The sequence below is a fragment of the Corvus moneduloides genome, chromosome 3 (assembly GCF_009650955.1).
Source record: "Corvus moneduloides isolate bCorMon1 chromosome 3, bCorMon1.pri, whole genome shotgun sequence".
Taxonomy (NCBI): domain Eukaryota; kingdom Metazoa; phylum Chordata; class Aves; order Passeriformes; family Corvidae; genus Corvus; species Corvus moneduloides.
This window is the reverse complement of record NC_045478.1, coordinates 46,925,717-46,948,598: the sequence shown is the minus strand read 5'-3', so window position 1 is coordinate 46,948,598 and position 22,882 is coordinate 46,925,717. Positions and strand designations below refer to the sequence as shown.

General features: G+C 36.2%; 1 protein-coding gene across 6 annotated transcripts in view; it reads left to right on the top strand.

Moving 5' to 3' along the window:
- The window catches only part of ATG5 (autophagy related 5), a 76,044-nt gene that overhangs the window by 29,276 nt on the left and 23,886 nt on the right, over positions 1 to 22,882 (top strand). For all 6 annotated transcript variants that reach the window (XM_032101368.1, XM_032101369.1, XM_032101367.1 and 3 more), the window contains 2 exons: positions 2,312 to 2,406; positions 17,409 to 17,526. In XM_032101368.1, coding sequence (XP_031957259.1) covers positions 2,312 to 2,406; positions 17,409 to 17,526 — 213 coding nt within the window. The remainder of the gene's footprint in view (positions 1 to 2,311; positions 2,407 to 17,408; positions 17,527 to 22,882) is intronic.

Below are 22,882 nucleotides of genomic sequence, written 5' to 3'. Positions count from 1 at the left end.
TAAGCACTGCCTAAGTGTTCAGAGAATAATCTGAGAGAGATAAATTTTTAAATTTAACTGCTTTAAATAAGATTACCTGATTTCCAGCATGTTTTGTGGGAGGTGAGGGAGCAGCAATGAAGAACAGAAGCGAGTTAACTGCACATTACCACTGTTGAACTTTTTTTGTGATCCAGATCCTCCCTTGTTTGCTGCACATGCATGCCACAAGGGTCAATATACTTAATCTTCTGACATAAGTCTTTCATTTGTTCATAATTTCTTTTTCTTCTAATCCGTAAGATGTGTTGCTCATTTCTGGTGAATTTTGAGAACAGTAAGCTGTTCACCCAATTTTCCTATTTGCTGTAATATGAGCATTAAACAAGTAAATTGAGTTAATGTTTGTTTTACTTCTGTTCAAGTAGGATGTCTCCAAATATGGAGGTTCCTTATTTAAGTCTGCTGAAGCTCACTAGCTTAAGTAGGTCTTGATTGTTTTGTTTTTTGTATCGCCAAAACGGTTTTCTCAAGTGAGTTAGAAGTGGTAATTGAAGTATAAATCTATCAGTGCCTACTGTGGAATGCCTGTTCACACATCTGTAGTGAAAGCTGCAAGCCATTCTCAGTGCTGCCTCCGAGGATAAAGGAAGCATGCTAAATCCTCACCTTCCCTCTGAAGGAGTTCCTGAGGAGGAGGCAGTCATCCTTTGTGCTGGACATTTTAAGGCTAAACCTCTGACTTTGTAGACTGGAGTTCCCAAATGTGGGATTGCTTGATTACAGTCTGCTCCAGGGGTGTCACTGTCACTCCCAGCCCAGTGAATGATGGGGTAGCACCCTGCTATGGGATAACATCCTGCATCCAGGCATCTTCTCATGCCGGGCAGGTGCCTGCCTGGTGGTGCTGACGGTAGCTCAGGTAAGTGCCTGTCAAGAGGCACTTGCTGCTAATCGGGAAACAAGGGTGTGGAAGTACTTTCTGAGATAAGTATCGGGAAACAAGTGTGTGGAAGTACTTTCTGAGATAAGTATCGTGAAATGGTCCTACGGCATACCTGGCAGGAGCTTGCTCACAGTTTCTTGGAAATTCCTGCCTTGTGTTGCATTCAGTCAGGAAAAGCAATGTATTATAAACCCTGCAATATATACTAACCTGTGCCTTTTAGTGCACTGACAGGCACCTGTGTTGTATGCTGGAGGGAAGCAAATCTCAAACTTGTTTTCTGCAATTGCTTTAAGTGTAATCAGTACTTTTGGAAGCAGGAAGAACCTTTGTCCTGTGAATACATTTCTGAATTTTACCTTGCTTCGGTGGGGCTGAATTCTGTAATGGGTATATTCCGTAAGAGCCCAGCTTCTTAAGACTTGGCTGAACATTGTGCCAAGGAGAGAAAATTGGAGACTGTGTGTTCCTTCTGTGGAAACATCCACTGTGCTTGGTGTCTTGGAGCGTTAGGGCCTATAGGGAAATTGATCCGTCGCTCTTCCCCTTCTAAAGCTGCCTTCTCCAGTGAGGCTAGCATCAGCTTTATTCATCTTAGCTCTTTGTATTCCTTTCTATCCCTTCTGATGTTAGTTATTTGCTTCATTTGAATAATTGATTTGCATGTGTAAAAGCCTTTATTACTCTTAGTTGTCCTTGTGCTGTCCTTAATACATTTTAAATGTAATAAACTATTCAGTTCTTGTAATGCCTGAACAGCATGAAATGGTGTGCAGGCTATTGTACTAACTCTAGTTATTTGGATAATAACAAAAATATGTTTCAAGCATAAACTTTTATTTTCAGGTTGTGTCATAAATCTGGCAGTGTATTTTCTGATCCTGTCATGCATTGTTGCAGATTATTTTAAGATCTATATATCCAAATGTAAACCACTCAAAAAGTATTTCTCCTGCTTAAGTTTCTCTGTACTTTACACCCATTGTTCATCTATAGCTAAGAACAATTAGATGTTTTTAGCAGACTATGAGACAGTATGGACCAGTAACAGCAAGGAGTGGAGAAACAGGCACTGTTAGCTGAGGTAGTGCAATCCATAATTTATAGCCCAATATTTCCTTAACAGTGGGAGATAAAATATGAGTTAAAGTTGCTTTCTTTTTCAGTTCAATAAATCACCACATCACTGTTTTCATAGGAGAATGCAGATGACCTACCTTTGGCTTCAGGCTAAATAGGGAAGAGATGTGTGGGAAAAATAAATTCATACAGCTTAAACTTGTATAAGAAAAGTTTGCATGTTGTTGCAATTGTGTCTCATTTACCTCTTTAGGCTGAAAAAAAATATGTTCTTGATACTGACAAAGCCTAATTTTACCTTCACAGATAAATTTGAGCAGTTTTGGGCAATAAATCGAAAACTCATGGAGTATCCTCCAGAAGATAATGGATTTCGATACATCCCATTTAGAATTTATCAGGTAGGAGACAACAAAGTAAAACCAAACTGTTCCACTGAGGTGTCATATACTGTAATCTGTTTTCAGAGTTATATGTTTCCTTTTCTAGTATTATGGCAAAACTTTGCATGCTCATCTTTGCTGGACCCTTGAGTCGTATGGATTAGCAAACAAAATAGACTGTATTTATTCTAATAGGTAACTAACATTCATTATGTTGCAAGTGTGTAATACTAGAGAACATGCTATGGCTGGTGTAGATGACGTTTGTCTGTTGTTTTTAAAAAAACAATCCAACAACCTAATTCTGCTATTAAAAATAACTAGTAACTATGAAGAGTGCTTTAGATGCAAAATGCCCTGTGAAAGGTCTAAGCCAAACACCTCAGGAGCAACACTTTCCCCTCAACTGCTGTATGGGCTTCTTTTCTTGTAGGCATTTTAAGGTGGAAGTAATGGCATAGGTCTTGCATCTAGTTCTTACCTTTGTCTTCTAATTGTATACTTACAATCCAAAACTAGCTTTGAATGTGGGGTTTATTTTCCTGTTTTAATACACCAGCACTTTATTTTTCTTAGCATTTTGTTTGGAGACATATTCCTTGGAATCATTACAATTTTTCAACATCTCCTTAGTTTTTATAGCATTAAGGTCCCAATGAAGTTTGGAATAATATATGGTTAAAAGCTTATACAAAAACTTGTGTAGCCTCTCTGTAAATTAAACAGTTGTGCTCTGTTGGAATATTTTAATCTATTTGTATTTAAGTTTTGTGCCTCTAGCTGTGAAAAGAAAGTCCTTTATTCATTGTAGTGAATATTCTGATACTACTTTGTAACAGGTCATAATGACCATAGGAGCCTATACAGTCTTGCAGTGGGACTGGGGTAGCTTTTAATGTTAGATATAAGACATTTACTGTCATAACGAAACCTTAGATTGAGAACGGAAGTCCGTTATTTTGTCAGAGATCGCAGCAGATGGCAAGGTTTGTATAAGAATCAAAAAGTATGTATCACGAAAAGTAGTACTCAAAGCATTTTGTTTGTTTGGTGACTAAGTTATTTGCTTGTTCTCTGATAGGTGTGGGGTTTTTTAAAAGTTTTTTCGTTGAAATCACGTAAATGGGTTTGCAAAAAAAGAGGTTTTGCTGTCCGAATAGGTTGCAGATCTTCTAGGCGTGAGGGAAGATTTCTGTGATACCACATGATTTCAAGCTAGTAAAGATTTTTAAAAATAAATAAATAAATAAATCAGTAAAATCTATCACTTGAACCAGTAGTACTTACCTTGATTCCCATTACCTTTTCAATTGGAAACCCTTACTTGCTATAGTTTAACCCCCGAATATCTAACTAAGAATTGAAGACCAAACATAAATAAAGATGATCCTGAGACAACTTTTGAGAAGGTTGGTTTATACTATTTTCAGTAATGCTGCTCTTACAATTTCTAAATATTTCCAGTCTTTCTTAAAAAGTGGATGCAGATGTCTCTAGCTTTTTTGTTTGGTTTGTTAGTGTGTGTACTGATTACTGCTCTATGTGTTTAAAGGAATTTTCACAAAGCCTTAGGAAGGGTGAGATTATAATTTAATTCCAAACAAGTAGCTAATTCCTGTAGTTTTAACATAATTTTACAGTACTTAGTGACAAAGTTGCATATGGAAAAATAACTGATTCTAAAGTGTTCTTCAGATGTATTTAACCACCACCCTGAATGCATCTAATTTGCATTAGTGCTGGTAAAGCATGGCATTCTAATTGGATGCTTGTATATCCCCACCTGATGTAACCTGATTTTGTGCTGCAGTGGATATTTATTCCCTGTGTGTCTTCACACAGTGTTCTTACAGATACTTAATGATACACTGGTGGATGGCAGGAAATGATGATGCATTGCCTTCAGTGGGGAGAGCTCCTCCTTGTCCTCTCCTTACCTTCTATTACCCCAAATTATTAGAAGGAAATTCTGTGAAGGGAACTGTCTACATTGTTTTTTGGCAATACAAGGTGGATGAATTTGTTTTCCTTCAAAGAAATATACTAGATTATGATATCACATAAGAAGAAACAGTCTTAGCAGCAACTAAATGTGAATTGGCAAAGTTGCTGCAGAAAAAATGCATTCAATAAAGTGATCCGATAGATTTTTTTTGCACTGAAGAATTAATTATTTTAAAAACTCAAAAACTCTTTCAGTTGTAAAGTTTGTCTATTAAAATACATTTCTAAAGAGTAATATGAATCATACCTCCTGTGGTGACCAAATCTGATGGAGTGTGTGGGTGAAAGAAATGGCAAAAACATGAACATTGTACTTGGGTAAGTCAGAACTAAACTAACCGTGGGTAATTTTAAAAACCCTTGTCCAGCAGCTCTTCTTTTAAGAATAGCAGCTAAGATTGGACCAGCATCCTGGCATCTCTAGTAGATGATATTAAAAAAAAGGTTGAGAATCATTAAAGATCAAGTCATTTGCAATTTTTAAAGTTAGGTAAGAAATCTTGGAGATTTTACTGCCAGCTGTCATATTCAGTTAGCTGTGTCATCTGGAACTTGAACCAGATAAACCTTTGACATAGGTGGAAACTTCTTTTACCAGAGACAGTTTAAAAATAGTGATTACATTTTTGTGATACTTTTACTTCAATGTATCAAAAAAGAAGTTCCCCACTTCATCACTTCAGAGCTGTAAGCTGCTTTGTCTTCAGCTGGCAGGTGCACAAAACCTTTTTTTGCTTTTTTATCTGATAGTACTGTAGAATAGAGTGCTTTTTGCATTTGTTCTTTAATGGCGAGAGAGAAAATAATAGTAACATTTTGAGTATATTCTGAATTCAAGTGTTGCTTTTCATGTCCAGTACTAGAGCTAGTTTGGCTTGTGGAATTTCCCCCTGTGTTTATAAGACCAGCTGACGTTTCACAGTCTAATTGAACAAACTGGCTGATAGGTGGCTGGAAGTTTTCATCAGTCTTTGGCTCCAGGCACTGTGACAGGGCATATTAGTCAGGAGAGGAGTCTCTATGTGCTAACAGAGACTGCTCTGATGAGCTGCTGCCTGCTGTGGGAACACTCTTGAGTCTCAGTTGTTATGGACTCAGTTTGCACTCATCCCCCAGTTTTGGTGTCTTGCTCTCTCCCCATGTCATGCTCACTTCATCTTGCTTTTCTCTGGACTCTGCCCTGTGAGTGTATGGGATTTAAAGAGGCATACTGTATTTCATTCTTGAGATTAAAATTACAAAAGTATTGGAAAAAAATGGACAAAAACTCTTCATGACAAGTTCTCCTCAGTTTTTCTAGAGTCACAATTGATTGAGGCAGGGTGGCTGTTGTGTGTTTGCTTGCCCAAAAAGGGATGATCTGCGATTGTTTGCTTCTTCCTTCATTTGATACTGGAATGAGCATTTCCTTTGCTTCTATTTTGTAAGGGTTTTGATTAGCTTATTCATCTTATTGCTTAATTACATAGTAGGCCTTAACTTTGAACAGGTTTTCCTATCATAAGTCCCTTAAAATGTTGAGATTAAGTTGTACAGTCACAAATTGTTAGAATGTTTATCTTCCTTTGTAACATGAGGGAAAATCTCCATACCTAATCATATATCAGTTAAATTCAACACTTTGCTCTTTATGTCAAAGCTGCAGTATTGAGATGTCTAAGTAGACATAAATATTTACCATGACCTGTCCTCTAAAAGTAGCAAAGTGGGAGTGGGAAATGAAACATTTTAAGACATTATTAATATCTGTCTCAATAAATGAATCAGAAGCTCAAGCGTGGCCACTTCCAAGCAATTGAAGACTGTTTTATCCATATTTCCACATTTAATTGGCAGAGCTCGGATAAGCAACTGCAAAACCCATTACAAGTATGCAAATCAACAGCACAGTTTGGCCCATGTTATGACAACTGTTAAAAAAACTGATGAAAACAGATTGTTTGGAAAGATACTGTGTCTACCTGTAAAGTTTTCAAGTAATAATAAATCTACCCTTTTGTGCTAGTAGATTATGAATTTTTTTTTGTTGTTATTGTTGAAAAGTCTCCATTACATTTCAAGTCTGAATTTGTCTGACTTCAGTTTATAGATTCTGTTTTGCCTTACCCCACGTTAAAGTCATGTGACTTTCTGACCTCCCAAGTTCACTTATGGATTCATATCAGGAGCTTTCTTTGGTAAGCTGAATCAATTGAACTCTTTAAGCCTTTTGTCATGAGACTTTCTTATCAGTACTGAAGTAGGTTTTTAGTCATATTTTCAAACGCTAGCTGATACTTTGGTAATCCTCAAGATTGATATTGACATTGGGGAGACAAAAAGGGCAAAAGTAAAGCTTATATTTATAGGATATTAAGCCAAAAGTGCTTCAAGCACTGGTGGAATACAGGTGAAGTTAGCTGCTACTTGAAACTTCAGATCTGAAAAGTGTTATGAAAGAAGTTGCAATGCAATAACTCGTCAAGCAAAGAACTAGAAAATATAAGTGCTGTCAACCTGAAGAGGGCAGCACAACACAGCAAGTTTCAGCATTTTGTTGGCTAGTGTAGAATGCTCTTGAACAGACACGTGTGTGCAGTGCCTTATTTTTTTTTCTTATTTATTGAAAATGATGTTTTAATAAAGGACCTGCTGAAAATAGACATTTTGTTTCTTAAGAACTTCCTTTTACAAGGAAGAAGTTTGAGCGAATGGGAAAATCATGTGAAATGTTGATTTGTGTAACAGAACTGGGCTCAGCTGAATTTCTGTGCTGAAGATAAACAAATGGACTCTGATTTATTCTAATAATTGATGGTTCAGTACTAAAGAAACAGTAGCACACTTTCACCAGTTTTAAATTACTTCAAAATCAAAGCTCTATGAATAAGAAAGTTTAAAAGCTTTGTCAGGTAATATTTTTCCTAGTGCCTCATGTTTGGGGGAAAAAAGAAAGAAACCCTTCTATTACATATTGCACTGGGGCAGTGTGATCCTTATGTACTTGTTTTCTGAACTGGGTTGTTTTGTTCTGTGCTGAAAGTAATAGCAATGTGACTAGTTGTCACCTTGAGTTGAAGGTCACTGTCACCACATTCCACCAGAGGTTCCATAGTTGCATAAGCTTTTCTTAATGCATCTCAATGCTCAATGAAATGAGCTGGCTCAAACCAGAGCTGCTAAAGATGACTTTTCTTACATATTCTATATTAAGGAGGGCTCGTGCAGCTCTCTTAGAAGACTTAAGGAACCCATGTGCAAGATCAGCCTCTTGTGCCTTTAAGAATCTTGGTACAGGATGGGAGCTGTCAATCAGAGTTTCAAAGAAAAATTCTGAGATGATAAACTGTATTTGTTGTCAAAATGTGACTAAAGTTTCCATAAATATGCCCAAGTTGTCTGTAAATCTGTCAATCTGCCTAGTTCAAAGCTATTGTAAAAGTTGCACAGTGCTCAGGGAAGGAGATGCAGAGGAGATGGAGCTGTAAAACCTCGATTGAGGTTGATTTCCTGCTGTGTGAGCTGTTACCAAGCTGGATGGTTTTCAGCTAGTTCAGGCTTGTCACTAGGAGCTACAGTAATTCTTCAGAGTTGAGTGTAGATGTAGCTTCTATACAATGAATAAAGTAGTTTTGCTTGTATGAGAAGCAGTTTGTTGAGGTGTTCTAAGTTACATTATATCTAGTTTAAAAGAAATTAGGATATACTCGATTCTGCATATTGGGGAAAAAAATGGGTAGTATTTTTTTTTAAATCCTTTTTTTATCTTTGCAATACTTAAGTTACTCGTAGATCTCAGAAGAATCTAATTATATGAAAAACTGATAGAATCCTACTAGTTACTAAATTAACTTTGTGTAAACAGTTTTATAGATTTTTTTAAAGTCAAAGTACATCTTGACTTAAAATGAAATAATGAACACTTTGTGGGGGGAAAAAAAAGTCTGTTGCCAATTTGAAAATACCTTAATCTTACCTCTTACGCACCCCCAATTACAAATGAGTTGTTACTTTTTTAACCAATTGGTACTGTATAAAATTCTTCAATTGTTGTCTTTTCTTTGGATTGTCTTATGAGAATGGAGTTTGGTGTAAATAAGTTCAGGTTAGTGTTTGTGCAACAAGTTGAATTTAAACCATGAGGTTTGAATTCTTGTGGCTCCCTAAACTGTTTCATTAAAGTGGTACTCTTGTAGATTTATATATAATCCTAAATTTGTTAGGAAAATAAGTGTATGCATGCAATTAAAAAAAAACCTGCACTTTTTACCTCAACCTTGAATCTTCATTCTTAAGAATATCAATACATTGAGAAGCTGTGATGAAGACAAGGAATGAAGCAGTAGTTCAGTTGAGATAGGTCTGTGTACAGATACTCATAGATCTTATAATTTAAATGCATTGCTCTTTAGTATGTTGCTGCCTTTCCTCTGATCATTAAAGGTGATCACTTTACTTTTCCATTTCACTTGCTTTAGTCAACACAATCTGATTTGCCACTTTCACTGCATACTTCGTAATGTGGGCAGGTTCTTATGTTGTGGCAAAAGGGACTTTGCCTACCTGAAGCTTAATGTGGAGCTGTATTCCTCAGAGATTGGCTCTTGTACTCTGATGTAATAGAAAAATTAAAAAAAAAAAAAAGTAGTTGATGAGCTGCTTTACTTAGAAAAAGGGAAAAAGCTGATACGGAATTTTTTCTTCAGAGAGATGAGGAATGTCATCTTCAAGGGTTATTTCTGTGGCTGTGCAGTATAAGCAATGCCTATAGAACTAAGCCTAGCTAGCCTATGATGCTGATGCAAAACTCTGCATAGATGAAAGCCACAGCCAGTACTTGTTTTGACTTATCAATATCAGTGTGCCACCTTTACTTATTTTTAAATAAAATAGGTGAATAAAGCAGGTTAACTTTTGCACAGAATTGAGGATTAGGAAATAGAGAAAGCTTCTGTTTTTTGGAAAGTACCAAGACTTCTATTTGCACTTTCCAGAAGACTGAAAGCAAATTCCCTACAGGTAAATGTGGAATGGAACAAACCTATGAAGAAGTGGGATATGACACCATACTTTAGAAGTACAATATGAATTAGCAAACAAATTTTTGAAATTTTGCTGCCCTTGATTATAGGAGTTCTTGCTAGTTAATCATTACTGTAGGAAACTACAGAGAAATATTGGATTTAATGGTTTTAAAGTAGCTTGAAAGTGGTTTATGAAGTATTGTATTCTTCACTGCTCTTAAGCAAGCAATGTAGTGTTTGCTTTTGTGGATGTAAATCCATTTCTAAAGTTGTTTGCTTCATAGGTAGTCAGTACTCAATTGCTCATTTGTTAAGTGAGCCTTAAGTCTGCATGTGCACATAAAATGCTGCAGCTGTGAAGTGCACTATTGATTTGTTGTCTCTGACTCTTCAGATATGTTGATATTTTACCAGTTACAAATACAAATTCTTTCCTGGGAAGGAAATGTAATACTTTGAGGCCATGCTTTTATTGTAGGTGTGTTTGTCTTCTCAGGGCTCAACAAAACTGCCTCTTGAAGCTGTTTTTTGTATTTAGTCTCTGCTATTTCTGGCTATGTGATGGTTGCCTGTTGTCTGCTCTGTGTCTCAAGTGTTGACCTTCTGCTTCTAGGATCTGTCCAATTCACCTGACATTAAATAATGCAAATTCAGTTGTTCAGAGAATACTTTACCTGCACAAGAAAATTTGATAGATCATTTGAAAAACCAGGCAACAGCCAGAATGTGGTCAGACATGCTTGTTAAGCCTATTGAGTGGTACTTTCGCAATTTTTTGTATGGAATTGGAACTTTTGGCAATACATACTCTTGTTAAAAATGACCCACAAGTTATAACAGGGCCTTAGCAGTGAGACCTATGACAAGGAAGGTAAATTGTGTCCTGGGCTGCTGTAGGATGAGAGTTATCAGCAGCTGGAGGGACAGGATCCCTCCAGTCTACTTGTCACTGGTGAGACCACACCTGGAATCCGGTTTTGGGCTCTCCAGTTCAAGAGAGACATGAAACTATGGGATGAGAGTACAGTAAAGTGCCACTGAGGTGATTGGGCTGAATCTAATGTGAGAGGAGAAAAAAAGGCTGCAGGACTGGGACTGTTCAGCCTAGAGAAGAAAATATTTGGGGGTGGGGAGTTCTCATCAATGTGTATATCTGTCTGAATATCAGAAAATACTGTGAGTGCAAAATCAACGTGGACAACATGATGCATCTTTACAAGGAGTTACAGAAACTGAAGCAATGTCTTCAGAATATTCTGAAGTGTCACAATGTGCTCAGCCCATTAAATTTTTAATCTGTTAAGGGTTGCTTTCTAACTACACATATCTTTTTCAGATAAGTAAAACATGTGGTAGGACTTTAACTTTCAAATGTTTTAAATGGTTCTAATTACTCATTTTGTTGCTATTACGTAAAGTTTTTTCTAATGATTGTAAGGAAGCATTCTCTGCCAGTTTAAATAGTATGGAAAAGGGTGATATTTTAAATGGTTCTTTAATCTTTAAAAAGATGAGCAAGTAATTGCCCTCAACAATGTAAGGGAGAATTAACTGAAATAGTTGCCATATTTCTCTGTAGGTTTATAATAATGCTAAACTATTGTTAGTTGTGTACAAAGTTAGGATAGAACTGAAGTTGTTTCATAAGTGTGCTCTCTTCAATGAAAGGCATCAAGGAAGACACGAGTTATTGTCCATGAATGATAGGAGAAGAGTCCTTAACCGTTCATGATCAAAAATGGTTCAATATTATTGTCTAGACATAACTGTAATAAGCCCTACTACATAAAATTTTAACCTTATTCCAGATGTGTTTATAATTCTAGTTGTGGCTTTAATTTGACTACAGTCTTGGCTAAGATACTAGATAATTTTGACATTATTACTTGCATCAATTCTTGGCGTAATACTTGCCACATGTTATGGGGGCCATTGTTGAGGTCTGTTAAAGCTTCCACCAAGAAAACACATAATTCATCTTGCTTTTAAACCAGTGATCATTAATGTTCAACACCACCTAAAGGCATTCTAGCTTGTGTAATACTATTAGGAGTGCTTTCAACAATAACAGAATTTTCACTTTACTTGATGTTGTGATTTCCTTGATATGTGTGATTGATACGACGATTACCTCCCCATCTAAGGAGTTTTAAAGAAGTAACCAAATACACATTTAGCATGACCATATTAAAGCATATGTGCATCTATTCATAGAATTATCTTCAGCTTCAAACTAGGGATAAACTTCTGCACTACTAATTTAGGTGACTGGAGTTAATGTAATTAAATGTATAAAGTGTAGCCTGTTTGTTGAATCTTTTGTTGTTGTTGTTGTTTCTAGCCTCTTAAAAATATTAGGGAGTGTAAAATTCCTGTCCATCATGATAAAAACCTTCAATTTAATGAGGAAACCAAAGCATCTTTTTTGCAACGTAACTGCAGAAATTCTGATACAAACTCAAAAAAAGGTGACAGAATTCTTCTTTTTTTCCATAGGTTAAACTCAGGCATATATTGTAACTTTTACAGCCACTGAAAATGTCTAATTTATTAGAGAAATTTGAAATGTAATATGGGAAAACCAGATAATTTGATTTAACATGTTTGTTGATTGTACAACTAGTCCTGCAACCCACAGTACATCCTGTCAGTGACTCAATTTTTGTGGTAATTCTGGGTAGGTGTGTTGAGAACGTGTATTCTTCTTTTTGTCTTACGAGTTTTAGTTACATGTTGGACATATAAAAGCATTACTTGGTTCTCTTATTAAAAAAAATTTAATTAATTCTGTTTTACATTGAGTTGTACTTTGTTCTCTGAACACGGATGTGGTGTTGCAGGTAAGCAGTTCAAAACTTTGAATGCTAACAAAAGCAGTGCCAGGCTTATTCAAAGCACACAAAGTCATAACTAGAGCATCTACTTGATGGACTTTGCAGAGACTAAAGAAATGCTCGAAATAGTCTTTTTGTTTTTTTGGAATGTTGTTCCAGTCCTAATGTCTTAAAGAGTAAATGAAATAGAAAAATTGTCAAAGGTATAGAATAAAGCAGTGGGTTGTCTGGGAGAAGCCCTCTATTTCTTGGAAGATTTGAAGGAGAGGAGCAATGATTACAGGATAAAGGCATATCACATTGTCATGTTTTATGCCTCTTGTAATAGAAGCTCAAAAAATACTAATAAAATTTGAAAGCTGACAGATTTCAAATAGATAAAACGAGATCATTTTTGTGTGTACTTTAGCTTGTTAAGCTGAAAATCACCTTTATGAAAGAGATGGAAGTTTATTTTTAAAAGTTTTTTTAAGAGGAAAGAAACCAAACAACAAAAACCCATCAACTCCCACCCAGAAACATTGTTGTGTCTTCTCCACAATTAAATACTCAATGAGTCTGGTCTACTATTAAGCAAAAAAAAGTCAAAGATACCCATCCTGAAACACCAGCAAAACCCCAGCCTTTCAGCACCAGTGAAAGACCAGTATTTTGGATGCGGATTTGCAGTATCTTGCTTTTGGAGAGGCATGGTGCTGTGATGGTTCTGTGACTACAGCAACTCAACAACTTTTCAGTTAGTCACTTTTACATTGTGCATTGAGATTTTTTTTTGAAAACATTTCTACAAACTAGAAAGAAGACATCTAAAATGTATGGAAAAATATTTTTGAGCAAATATTTGCGTAATTTTATTTTCAGGCACTAGTTAATTTTCCTGTTCTTTTTTATATGAAATAACTTGCATCATTATGCAAACTCTTACTTCTAAAGCTTCTTGGTTGAGCTTAAATGACTTTAAACAAAATGGTTCTATGAAATTAAGAGAGCTTTTTCTAGTGTAAAGTTGTTCATTACAAAGCTGCACAGATTATGAATTTGGCAAGTTACTGAAAATATGATAGAATATATAGGGAAGTCTCAACTTTTATGGTTTTAGGTTGCCAGCTTATACACATGTGGGGATTGTAAGAAATTCTTTTTTTACTTTGTGAGTTCAGTATTTATGGTAACTTTTATTTGTTTGAATATTGAGGAGCAGCTGAGTGTTTAAGCAGAAAATCGAAATCCCGTCCTCTTGATGGAAATACTGGTAACTGTGATTTTTCCAGATTAAAACCCAGTGGTTCATGAGTTATGTTTTTCATTTTAAGACGCATCCTGTATAAATATCTGACTAATTAAATTGTGGATTTCATGCAGTGTTTGATGTGTTGATTCTGAAAAGGACCAGGCAAGCTGACAACTCCTTTTTTTTTTTTTTGCCAGGATGATAGGGAAGGAGGAGTTACAATTCTTAGCACAGTATGTAACTGTATAGCTTGTCTCTGATCCTGTGAGGCTTTACACTGCCTTAAAGTGTCTCTTAAAAGTTGCCGTCACCTGTAACTCTCCTCAATGCCAGTATACCTGAATAGGTAACTTTAACCTTTCTCACTGTGGTGTAATTTGTTTTCACTGTCACTTTCCTATCATTGTTAGGGTTTAAACTTTCTTTTAAAAAGAGTAAAGTCTTCATTTGTTCTGCAAATCATCAGGTTTGTGGTAGTAGAGAAGAATGAGCAACTGCAGTTGCAGTGAAGTCCAACTTTCTAGAAAATTTGTTAATTCAGAGATGAAGATTTGCTTTCCTATAAATTCAATAATTTGATACTAAATTGTGGATATGATCAGTGTGAAATGCACTGCAATTTTTGAATTTGAATGATTGTCTTCATGTGCTCATGTACTTGAAGGCATTTGCTCTGTACAGGTTGGCAATTACTGATAGACTTTCACCTGTTGTATCCTGCAAATGCATCTGGAATCTTTTGAACAGCTCACAGCTACATGGAGGCTACACTGTAAAATAAAATCATTTAAAAAGTGCTACATTCTGTTGAAGTTATGATTATTTATTAGACAAAATGATAGCCATCGTATGAATGTTTGCTTTAGATCTGATGTAGATTATTTAAAATCATCAGTTATGCTGTGGGTTTATGGGTTAAATTACAGGTAGTGTTTTTTCTCATGATTGATTAAGCAAATATTGCACAAACCACAACATTATGTAAGCAGTTATTCATGTGGCTGTTCCTTCATGTCTTGTTGTAGTAAATAGAATCATAGAATAGTTTGAGTCAGAAGGGACCTTCCAAAGGTCATCTGGTCCAGCCCACCTGCCACAGGCAGGGACATCTTGCACTTAACCAGGTTTCTCAAAGCTCCATTCAGCCTGGCCAGGACACTTGCAGGGATGGGAATAGAGTAGGAAGTTGTAGTTAAGTTGGTCTTACATTACTACCCTTGAAAAAGGGTGGTGGCAAGATTTTTTGAAAACTATATATGCTCCTGTATGACTGAGATACTTTGAAGAGTTATCCTGTAAACGTTGTGGAATGTAGATGGGACTTTTCTTTTGATTCTTTTAATGCATAAAGCCTCTGCTGCATGTGAGGGAAGAAGTGTGTAAGCATGTTGGGTTAATACTCTGCCTGTAGGATTAGATTTGTGAATCACAGTCATTGTATAAACAACATGCAGTTACTTCTATCATTTTAACATTGATGAAGACCAGTGATTTTTATTTACTTTACCACATCTCTGTTGCTTAACACTTAAAATGCAAAATTGAATTCATTTTCTGTAATGTTTCATGATAGCAGCTAAGGATATTGTTTGCAGCAGTCAGCAACTATGTGGGAGACTTGAGAAAAAACAACGTTGGCTTTTTCCTCTTGGCATTAAATTATTATAACTACGGAAAAAATTAACCAAAATTTATTAATAAATAATGAGAAACTGCAGTACACACTTGGGAAATTCTTATCTTAAAAGTCTGATGATAACAATCTTTGCCTGCATATATGTCTGTTTATTTCCACTTCTGCTACTTCAGACGTTAAACACTTGGGAGTTATGACTGGACTTCTGTGAATATCCAATTATTTTTAAAAACTAAACTTGGTACAAAATTGTTTTGACTAAAACAGTGTTTTAGGGGGTTTGTCCTTTTTTTTTTGTCTTTTTTTTTTTTAAGTTTTGCATGTACATTTCTTCAACATAATATGCCAGAGTTCACTTCTGTGGGTCTGTCTGAGGTGGATGGATCTTGCTGGCTGTGTGCCTCCCATCATCTTTGAAATTTTCACATATTTGACTACCACTGTTGATATCCACATTTGCTTCCCTGAGGACATAGAGAATTGACTACAGCAGCTAGGAGACTACTTCTGATTAGTCTTCATAAGAAAAACTGGGAAAAGACTATTTTTCCATATTTGAAGACTATTAGCAAGAAGTAACAAGTAGCTGTGTGTCAACACTTCTGCACTGTACTGCCCTGGAATTACTTCTGAGGTAGTGTACCACTCTTAGGCAAAAGCTCTCTGCCTGCCTGTGAGTGAGTGACAGTTGTATTGTCATTCTTGATCTGCTTGTTGCTGACAGAGATCACACCATATAACTTTCTTTCAAAAATAATTTTTAACTTTTTTTTTTTTTTAACTTTTTGCTATGCTTTGTTCAGGTTTTTTTTTTTTTTGGCAGGGTTTTGTTTGTTTAAGTGGTTGTTTTTTCTCCCCAAAAACCTTCTCTGGGAGATGAAATACCTCTTGATGTTGAGTTGTTTTGTTTCTATTTTTAATTACCATAACCACAGTTCTTAAATAAGTGTTAAAGATCTCATAGAATTAAATCTGGCCAGGGACATTAAGGGCAACAAGAGGAGCTTCTATAGGAATGTCAGGGATAAAAGGAAGACTAGAAAAATTGTGGACCCTCTCCAGAAGGAAATGGGAGACCTGTTTACCCAGAACATGGAGGTATTCAGTGTCTTTTTTGCCGCAGTCTTCGCCAGCAAGTATTCCAGCCACACTGCCCAAGTCACAAAAGGGAGAAGGCAGGGAGTGGGAAAACAAAGAAGTGCCCATTCTAGAAGACCAGGTCCGAGAACACCTAAGGAACCTGAAGGTGCACAAGTCTGTGGGACTGGATGAGAGTCATCCCCACAGATCTTGAGGAAAGTGGCAGATGAGGTGGCTAAGCCACCATCCATATTTGAGAAGTTGTGGCAGTCCAGTGAAGTTCCTACTGAAATGTAACCCCATTTTTAAAAGAGGGAAATAAGGAAGACCTGGGGAACTACAGGCTAGTCAGTCTTATCTTGGTGCCCAGCAGAAGTCATGGAGCAAATCCTCCTGGAAACTATGGTAATGCATATGGGGAATAAGGAATTTGGCTTGATCAGCCTGGAGGAGAGAACACTCCCAAGAGGCCTTCCAGTACCTAAAGGTGGCCTACAAGAGAGCTGGAGAGGGACTTTTTACAAGGGCATGTGGCCCTAGGAAAAGGGGAATGGCTTTAAACTGAAGGATGCATAGTTGAAATCATGAATTCCTTTGCATATCTGCAGCAGAAGTGGGCCATATATGTTCTTTACATATGACTGATGCCTTAAGTAGGCAGAAGGTTCTAGGTTGCCTGTCAGAGCACAAGACTTTTTTTGTCTAAGTTGTAGTATTTCTTGCACCTGAAATAGTTTGAAATTTTCAATATAAAATCTACTGGGAAGAAATCACCTGTTGAGCTGTAAGGGTACAGTGTTGCTTTGACCTGGCAAAATATATAGGGATGTGTTGAACTCCTAAGTTTGTGCTCCCTTCTTGGTTTTTTTTAAGTTAAGGATATATTCAAGTGGTTTTTTAAAGCAGGTTATATTCCCGTAACAGAGGTCTGGGGCTTCAAAAAAAAAATTAACACTCTTACATCCATGACACTGTCTGTAAATGATCTTCACAGTTTTTCTGGAGTGATGGCTTACTTGCAATTGTTAATAAGCAAAAACTTACCTGCATTTCATGATATGGATGAAATGCAAGGGGGGGGCAGATGGGAGAAGGGGAGAATGCAGAAATACCTGATGTTTCTTTTGCTGCAACCTTTAGGTTTGTCCTAGTATCTACTTGACTCAAATGCTAATACTACATATTTGCATGGTCCTTAAATTGTTGGTTTTGTTTGTTTTTTATTAAAACAGGCAACAACAGAGAGACCTTTTATACAGAAGCTATTTCGACCAATTGCTTCAGGAGGACAGTTGCATACTTTGGGAGACCTGCTAAAAGATGTGTGTCCTAGTGCTATCACCCCTGAAGGTACTGCAGAAATAACTTTTTGTCCAATAAGATAATTCTTTTTCTGTTGATCTATTGGGTTTTTTGGTGTTTGTTTGTTTGTGGGTTTTTTTGGGGTTTTTTTTGTATTTTGAAGGTAGAACTAATTGTCAGTGCCAGAGTTTCAGATTTCATTAATTCCTGGCTCTTTAGTGTGCCCTGCATCATCTGCATGGTTTCAAGAGGATAAGATTGAGTCCTTAGTCACTCCTGAAGAATTAATTGCTAGAAGTTTTATTCTAAAATTCCTGTACTCTTTTGCCGTTATGTTGGTCATAATAAAAACATTCACATGTTATTTTCTGCACTTTAAAAAAAAAATTCTGAAAGTGTCAGCAGGTTTTAAGTTACCTTTAATTTTGTATTCCAGAAACTTTTTATATGTAAAACTCCAAAACTGATAGAAATTGAACATGTTTTCAGAATGCTTTTTTCCCTTCTTGAAGTCCAGCCTTTTAAAATGTACCAGAAAGAGATTTTTACAAGTATATAATAGTTTATGTATGATTACAAAGTGGTATTGTGTGACCAATTAACGTAGTGTATTATTTCATACAATTTGCTGATCTGCACTTACTCAGAAAATAGACATTTTTTGATGTCATTTTAGTCTCAAAGCTTACATGTGTTGGAGCTGTGATATACATTTTTGGGGGGGTAAATGTAACAGTTATGTTCTCTGCAAATTAAGATCAAAATTATTTAATGCAAAAGGTTTTTCATCTTGTTTGTGCTGTTGTCTTACCTGTAAATGAGGAACTTTGGAGAAATGTGTGATATTCTGGAGAAGATCTTGGCACAGAATTTACTGGTGTAGTATCAGCATCTTTTGACAGGGAAGCACTAAATTTGAAATCAGTATAAAAATCTGTACAATTCTGTTGTACACAGAAGCCACTTGATTCAAATTAAACAGTTGTCATGGATTTCTTCACATACTGTGATTTTAGAAATTCACTGAAATATCAAAAGTATTTTTTTACCCTTTTAATACTTGTTAACACATGGGAACATTTTCCAAAAATAACAAAAGGTAAGAAAAATATGGAATGTTGCTAACCATGTGTCCATTTTTCATAAAGCTATTATAAATCTTGGAGCATTATTTTAAGTAATGCTTTCCACTAACTGTCCAAAAGATAAAGGAGATACCCATAGATACATGAATGTTAGCACCAGTTTAACCATCTTTAAGTACTTAACTGTCAGTATCATACAGACCCTACTGAAAATGTACAGAGGGAGTTTAAAAAAAATCAATGGAAAGGATGGATGCATTTTAACTTGGAAGGCAGTCGAGCACAAATTAGATGAAAGAAAGTCAAAAGCATTTATGCACAAGTTATTCCAGGATTTAGGGGATGATAATTTTTATGTGGATTTGCCAAAGCTGCAGATGATGAATGTGCTAGTTACTGCCCTTATTAAAAGTGTGAATGTAATGTAATTCTATCTGAATACCAGTGATGATGCTTCCCATCAGCGGCCTTCTTTTCAGATGTCGACAAAAGCACCAGTCTTTAATAGCAGAACAGAAATATGCTGTGCTAATTGCTTGCTTAGTTTCTGTTAAAAGCTAAAAAACCTTGTATTTACTCAACTTAGACAAAAAAAGTTGGAAGAAGAGAAACTAAAGTAGGTACTATTCATATACTTGCAAGGAGGGATGTGAAATTTGGTGGGTTTTGGAGTGTTGGAATATGCTTGTCTATTCCTGTATACATCTGCTTAAATTTGGCCCAGTTTTTACTGAGCAACTCACAAACTTAACAGTTTAATAAATCTGGTCCCTCACATGGGTGTGAGCTATCCAAAACTCGGCACATTTTCTCCTGTAATGCAGCTTTGTATTGTAGTGTCATTCAGTTGTTCCTCTTGTATTATGAGTGTTCTCTGCCCCTTCTGGTACTTAAGAGAAGGAAAACTGTCTGAGCTAAATGCAGAAAATAATGTGGGCTCCTCAGGAGGAGTGGGATTAGACTGATACATAGAGCCAGTGGAGGGGGGAGGCAGACTGACTGAACAAGTAATGTGGAAGAAAATGACAGATCTGGGAGTCATTAAATGTGATGGGGAGAGTGACTATAAACAATGTGGCAGAATGAAAGAGATTGGGGCAAAAGTCAAAACCTGTTGTTATAAATGCGAACACCTGGACAGAGGAAGTGGGGTAGGAGATGATAAAAGGATGAGGGAGGAAAAGAAGCGTGTTGCTTGTGGGACATGCACAGAGTTTGCACATCTGTGAAAGAATGGTGAGTAGATACCCTGCTGGCCAAGGGATTTGAAGAAGGGATTTGGAGGAGCAAATTGACTCAAAAGTTGAAAAGAAGGGCAGTTTGTGCTGACAAGATGCAAGTAAAGAGGTGTTCAGATGGAGCTGGGGATAGTCAGATAAAGGATTGAGGAAAACCTGTTCAGGGTTTGCTGTACCCCAGACAGGAATACAAAGTAGAAATTTTAGGCGTGGCAACATGGAAAGAAAAAAAGGAAGAAGCAGAATTAGAACAAAACAGAGGGATGATAGAGAAAGGTTCAGACATAAAGGAAACTGACCTGAAAAGATGGATGCCCATGACAGCAGTGATTCTTACTGCTAAGGATCATAGACAGGAAAGGACAGTGCTGGTTTAGGCTTTACTGCTAGAGGTCATCATACTCTGTTCACTGATTATTCAACTTAGCCAGTAAGTGAATTTGATTATTCTCTTGCTTGACTAAATACACTCATTAATTATTCAAATGTAATGTGCCCCATATTAAATGTTCATGCTCTAATGCAGCTTTGAGCTGTTAAAAAACCAACTAACTCTCCAGACTGCTTAGTGCCACTTTTGAGTTTTGCCTGTAGAAATGTTAGCAGCCATAACAAGGAAAAGCATCACCCTTTTCCATCAAATAGACTAAACTCCTGAGACTACAGAACCACAGTACATCTGTGCTACTGAAGTCTCCATGAAACCCATTCAGTAAAATCATTTTCTCTCTGATGCTGGATCACTGAGAATTTAACAAGCTTCCTCTGTCAAAGATGTTCCATCAGCTCAAAATACAGAGGAGATATCAGCGTAGGAGAGTTTAATTTGCAAGCATGTTTTGGAAACCTGGGATACTACACATAAAGGTTGTACTTCTAAAGCAGTTGTCTCCATTTGAAGTTGAATACTTGAAGTTTAGATGGTATCAGAGCTGTAGACTGCCTATACAATTGTAATTTCCTTACACACTTACCATTCATCTTATAATCACTCTCTGCCTCTCATCTCTCTTTGTCTTCTGTGAGACTATTATCTTTCTGCCCAGACTGGGCATGTTTTAGTGTCAGGTGTGTGTAGTGAAAAATCACAGTCCTGATTCTTGAAAGGATAAATCAAGAATTAATGTGCTTCAGGAAGTATTATAATTTAGACAGCTGAATACTGCCTTTGGGAGCTGAATTTAATTCTTTTTTCCTGGAGAATTCATTCATATGTGATTGCAGGTAAGCTGAGTGTCACAAACCCACACATTTTATAGAGAGGAGCATCAGAAAAATCTAGTGATCAGCATGAATGTTCTGCTGAACAGTTTGCTTGCTTGTACTTGTAATCAGTGAGAGCTCTGGGCCATTGAGTGTGCAAACCCCAGGCACTTTCTGAAGTAAATTTTAGGCCTCTCATAACTATCCTTCTGTCCCACCCTCCAAAAAATGAATATTTCTGGGCATAAGATCACTTTGACTTCAGTTTGTGATCTCTAAAATGATGATAATTCAGTCTCTTTCTAAAGGAAACTCTTGTTAAAATGGTTTCTGAAGGAAAAATAGATTGTAGTCAGACATTAAAAATTGTCTCTTTAGACATTATTTAGTATCTTCTAATATTTTTCTTGTAAACTTGTATGTTTTGTCTTAATCTACACTTTATTCAGGTGGAGGCATTAAAATAATATTGTAACAGAACAGAATACATTATCAAAGGTTTATTAGAAAATTATGAAAAACTTTTTCACATCTGGATTTTTAGACTATTCAGTTATCAAAGTTTAGATTTACTTAATTTTTCTAAACAAAGGGGATAAAAGTAGTATCTCATCAAAGATATGCTTAAAGGTATAATAGATACTGGAGAAGCAGGTGGTTTTTCATCTTTTTACTCTTCTTATCAAAGTCATTTAGGTATTTTTCCAAGCTGTATTTAACCTCCCTCTTTAGTGAATTAATTCACTGGTGACATTAACTTCATCTTTTCTTCAGTGCAACATAATCAATATGAACTTCTTTCTTTCTGTTTTTCTCCATCTGTTCACTTTTTTTTTTCCTTTTTCCTCTATGGTTTTCTCTTTTCCAATGACTTTTCATTCAACTGGAAGCTTCATGGTAATTGTGGTGGTTGCTTGTCCGTGGTGACATCCGTAACTGAGCTTTGTGCCGTGGGAACACAGAGAATATAAGGTTTTCAGACTCAGCATTTGTAGCCGTATTATGTGAGCTGTTCCTGCTGCCAGATTCTTAGGGACCACCACAAGAAGAGGGAGGGAAGGGTTTCAAGAACCACCCACAGTGTCTATATGCCTTTGCTTTAGGAAACATGGATATAATTAAGTCTTCCTTTTAACTGTGCTGAGAAAAATGTTTCAATGAAAAAATATATTTATATATACATGGATTGAATATATGCATTGATTACCAACTGTTGGAAACACAGCGTAAGGAGCATTGTCAAAAGAACAGGTTAAATAATGACATTAAAAGATTGATAGTGAAAATGGTCTTTGTAAAATGCTGTGTCAATATTATTTTGGACTGTTACAGACTGTGGGTAACTGTTTAGCTAACTGTTTTAAATAAAACTGCATTTTATTTAAATTAGCTTATGAAACTATTTATTCAAAGCTTTTATTGTTTGTTGAAGTGCTGTAAAAAATGAAAACTTGTACTGTTATTCTCTCAACCCATACTTTCCTGTCTCTCCTCAAACTGGTCTTTTATTCAATTATATATGTATTTTAAAAACATGTATATGTGAATATTTTCTTTTTGCGTAATGAATTCTGTACAATGCTCACCTTTCTGGGTTGCTAAACGGTTTTATCTCCTTAAACTGTTAATCAGAGAAAAACTGGTGGGCAAAAGGCTTTTTGTCATGGGCATTGTTATACCAAAGCAAAGAGTGGCTTCTGTTTAGAGTCCATCCTTTAACTCCTCAGATTGCGAGGAGCGTTGGCTTTATCTTCTCTTGTCCTCAATCACTGCAGTGGAGTTGGAGCAGAGTGCACAGTAGTTGGGAACTCATTTGTCAAAATGTGTATGAAGCATTTCATGCATTAGTAGTAATGGTCAGAAAGTGTAAAGAAAAGC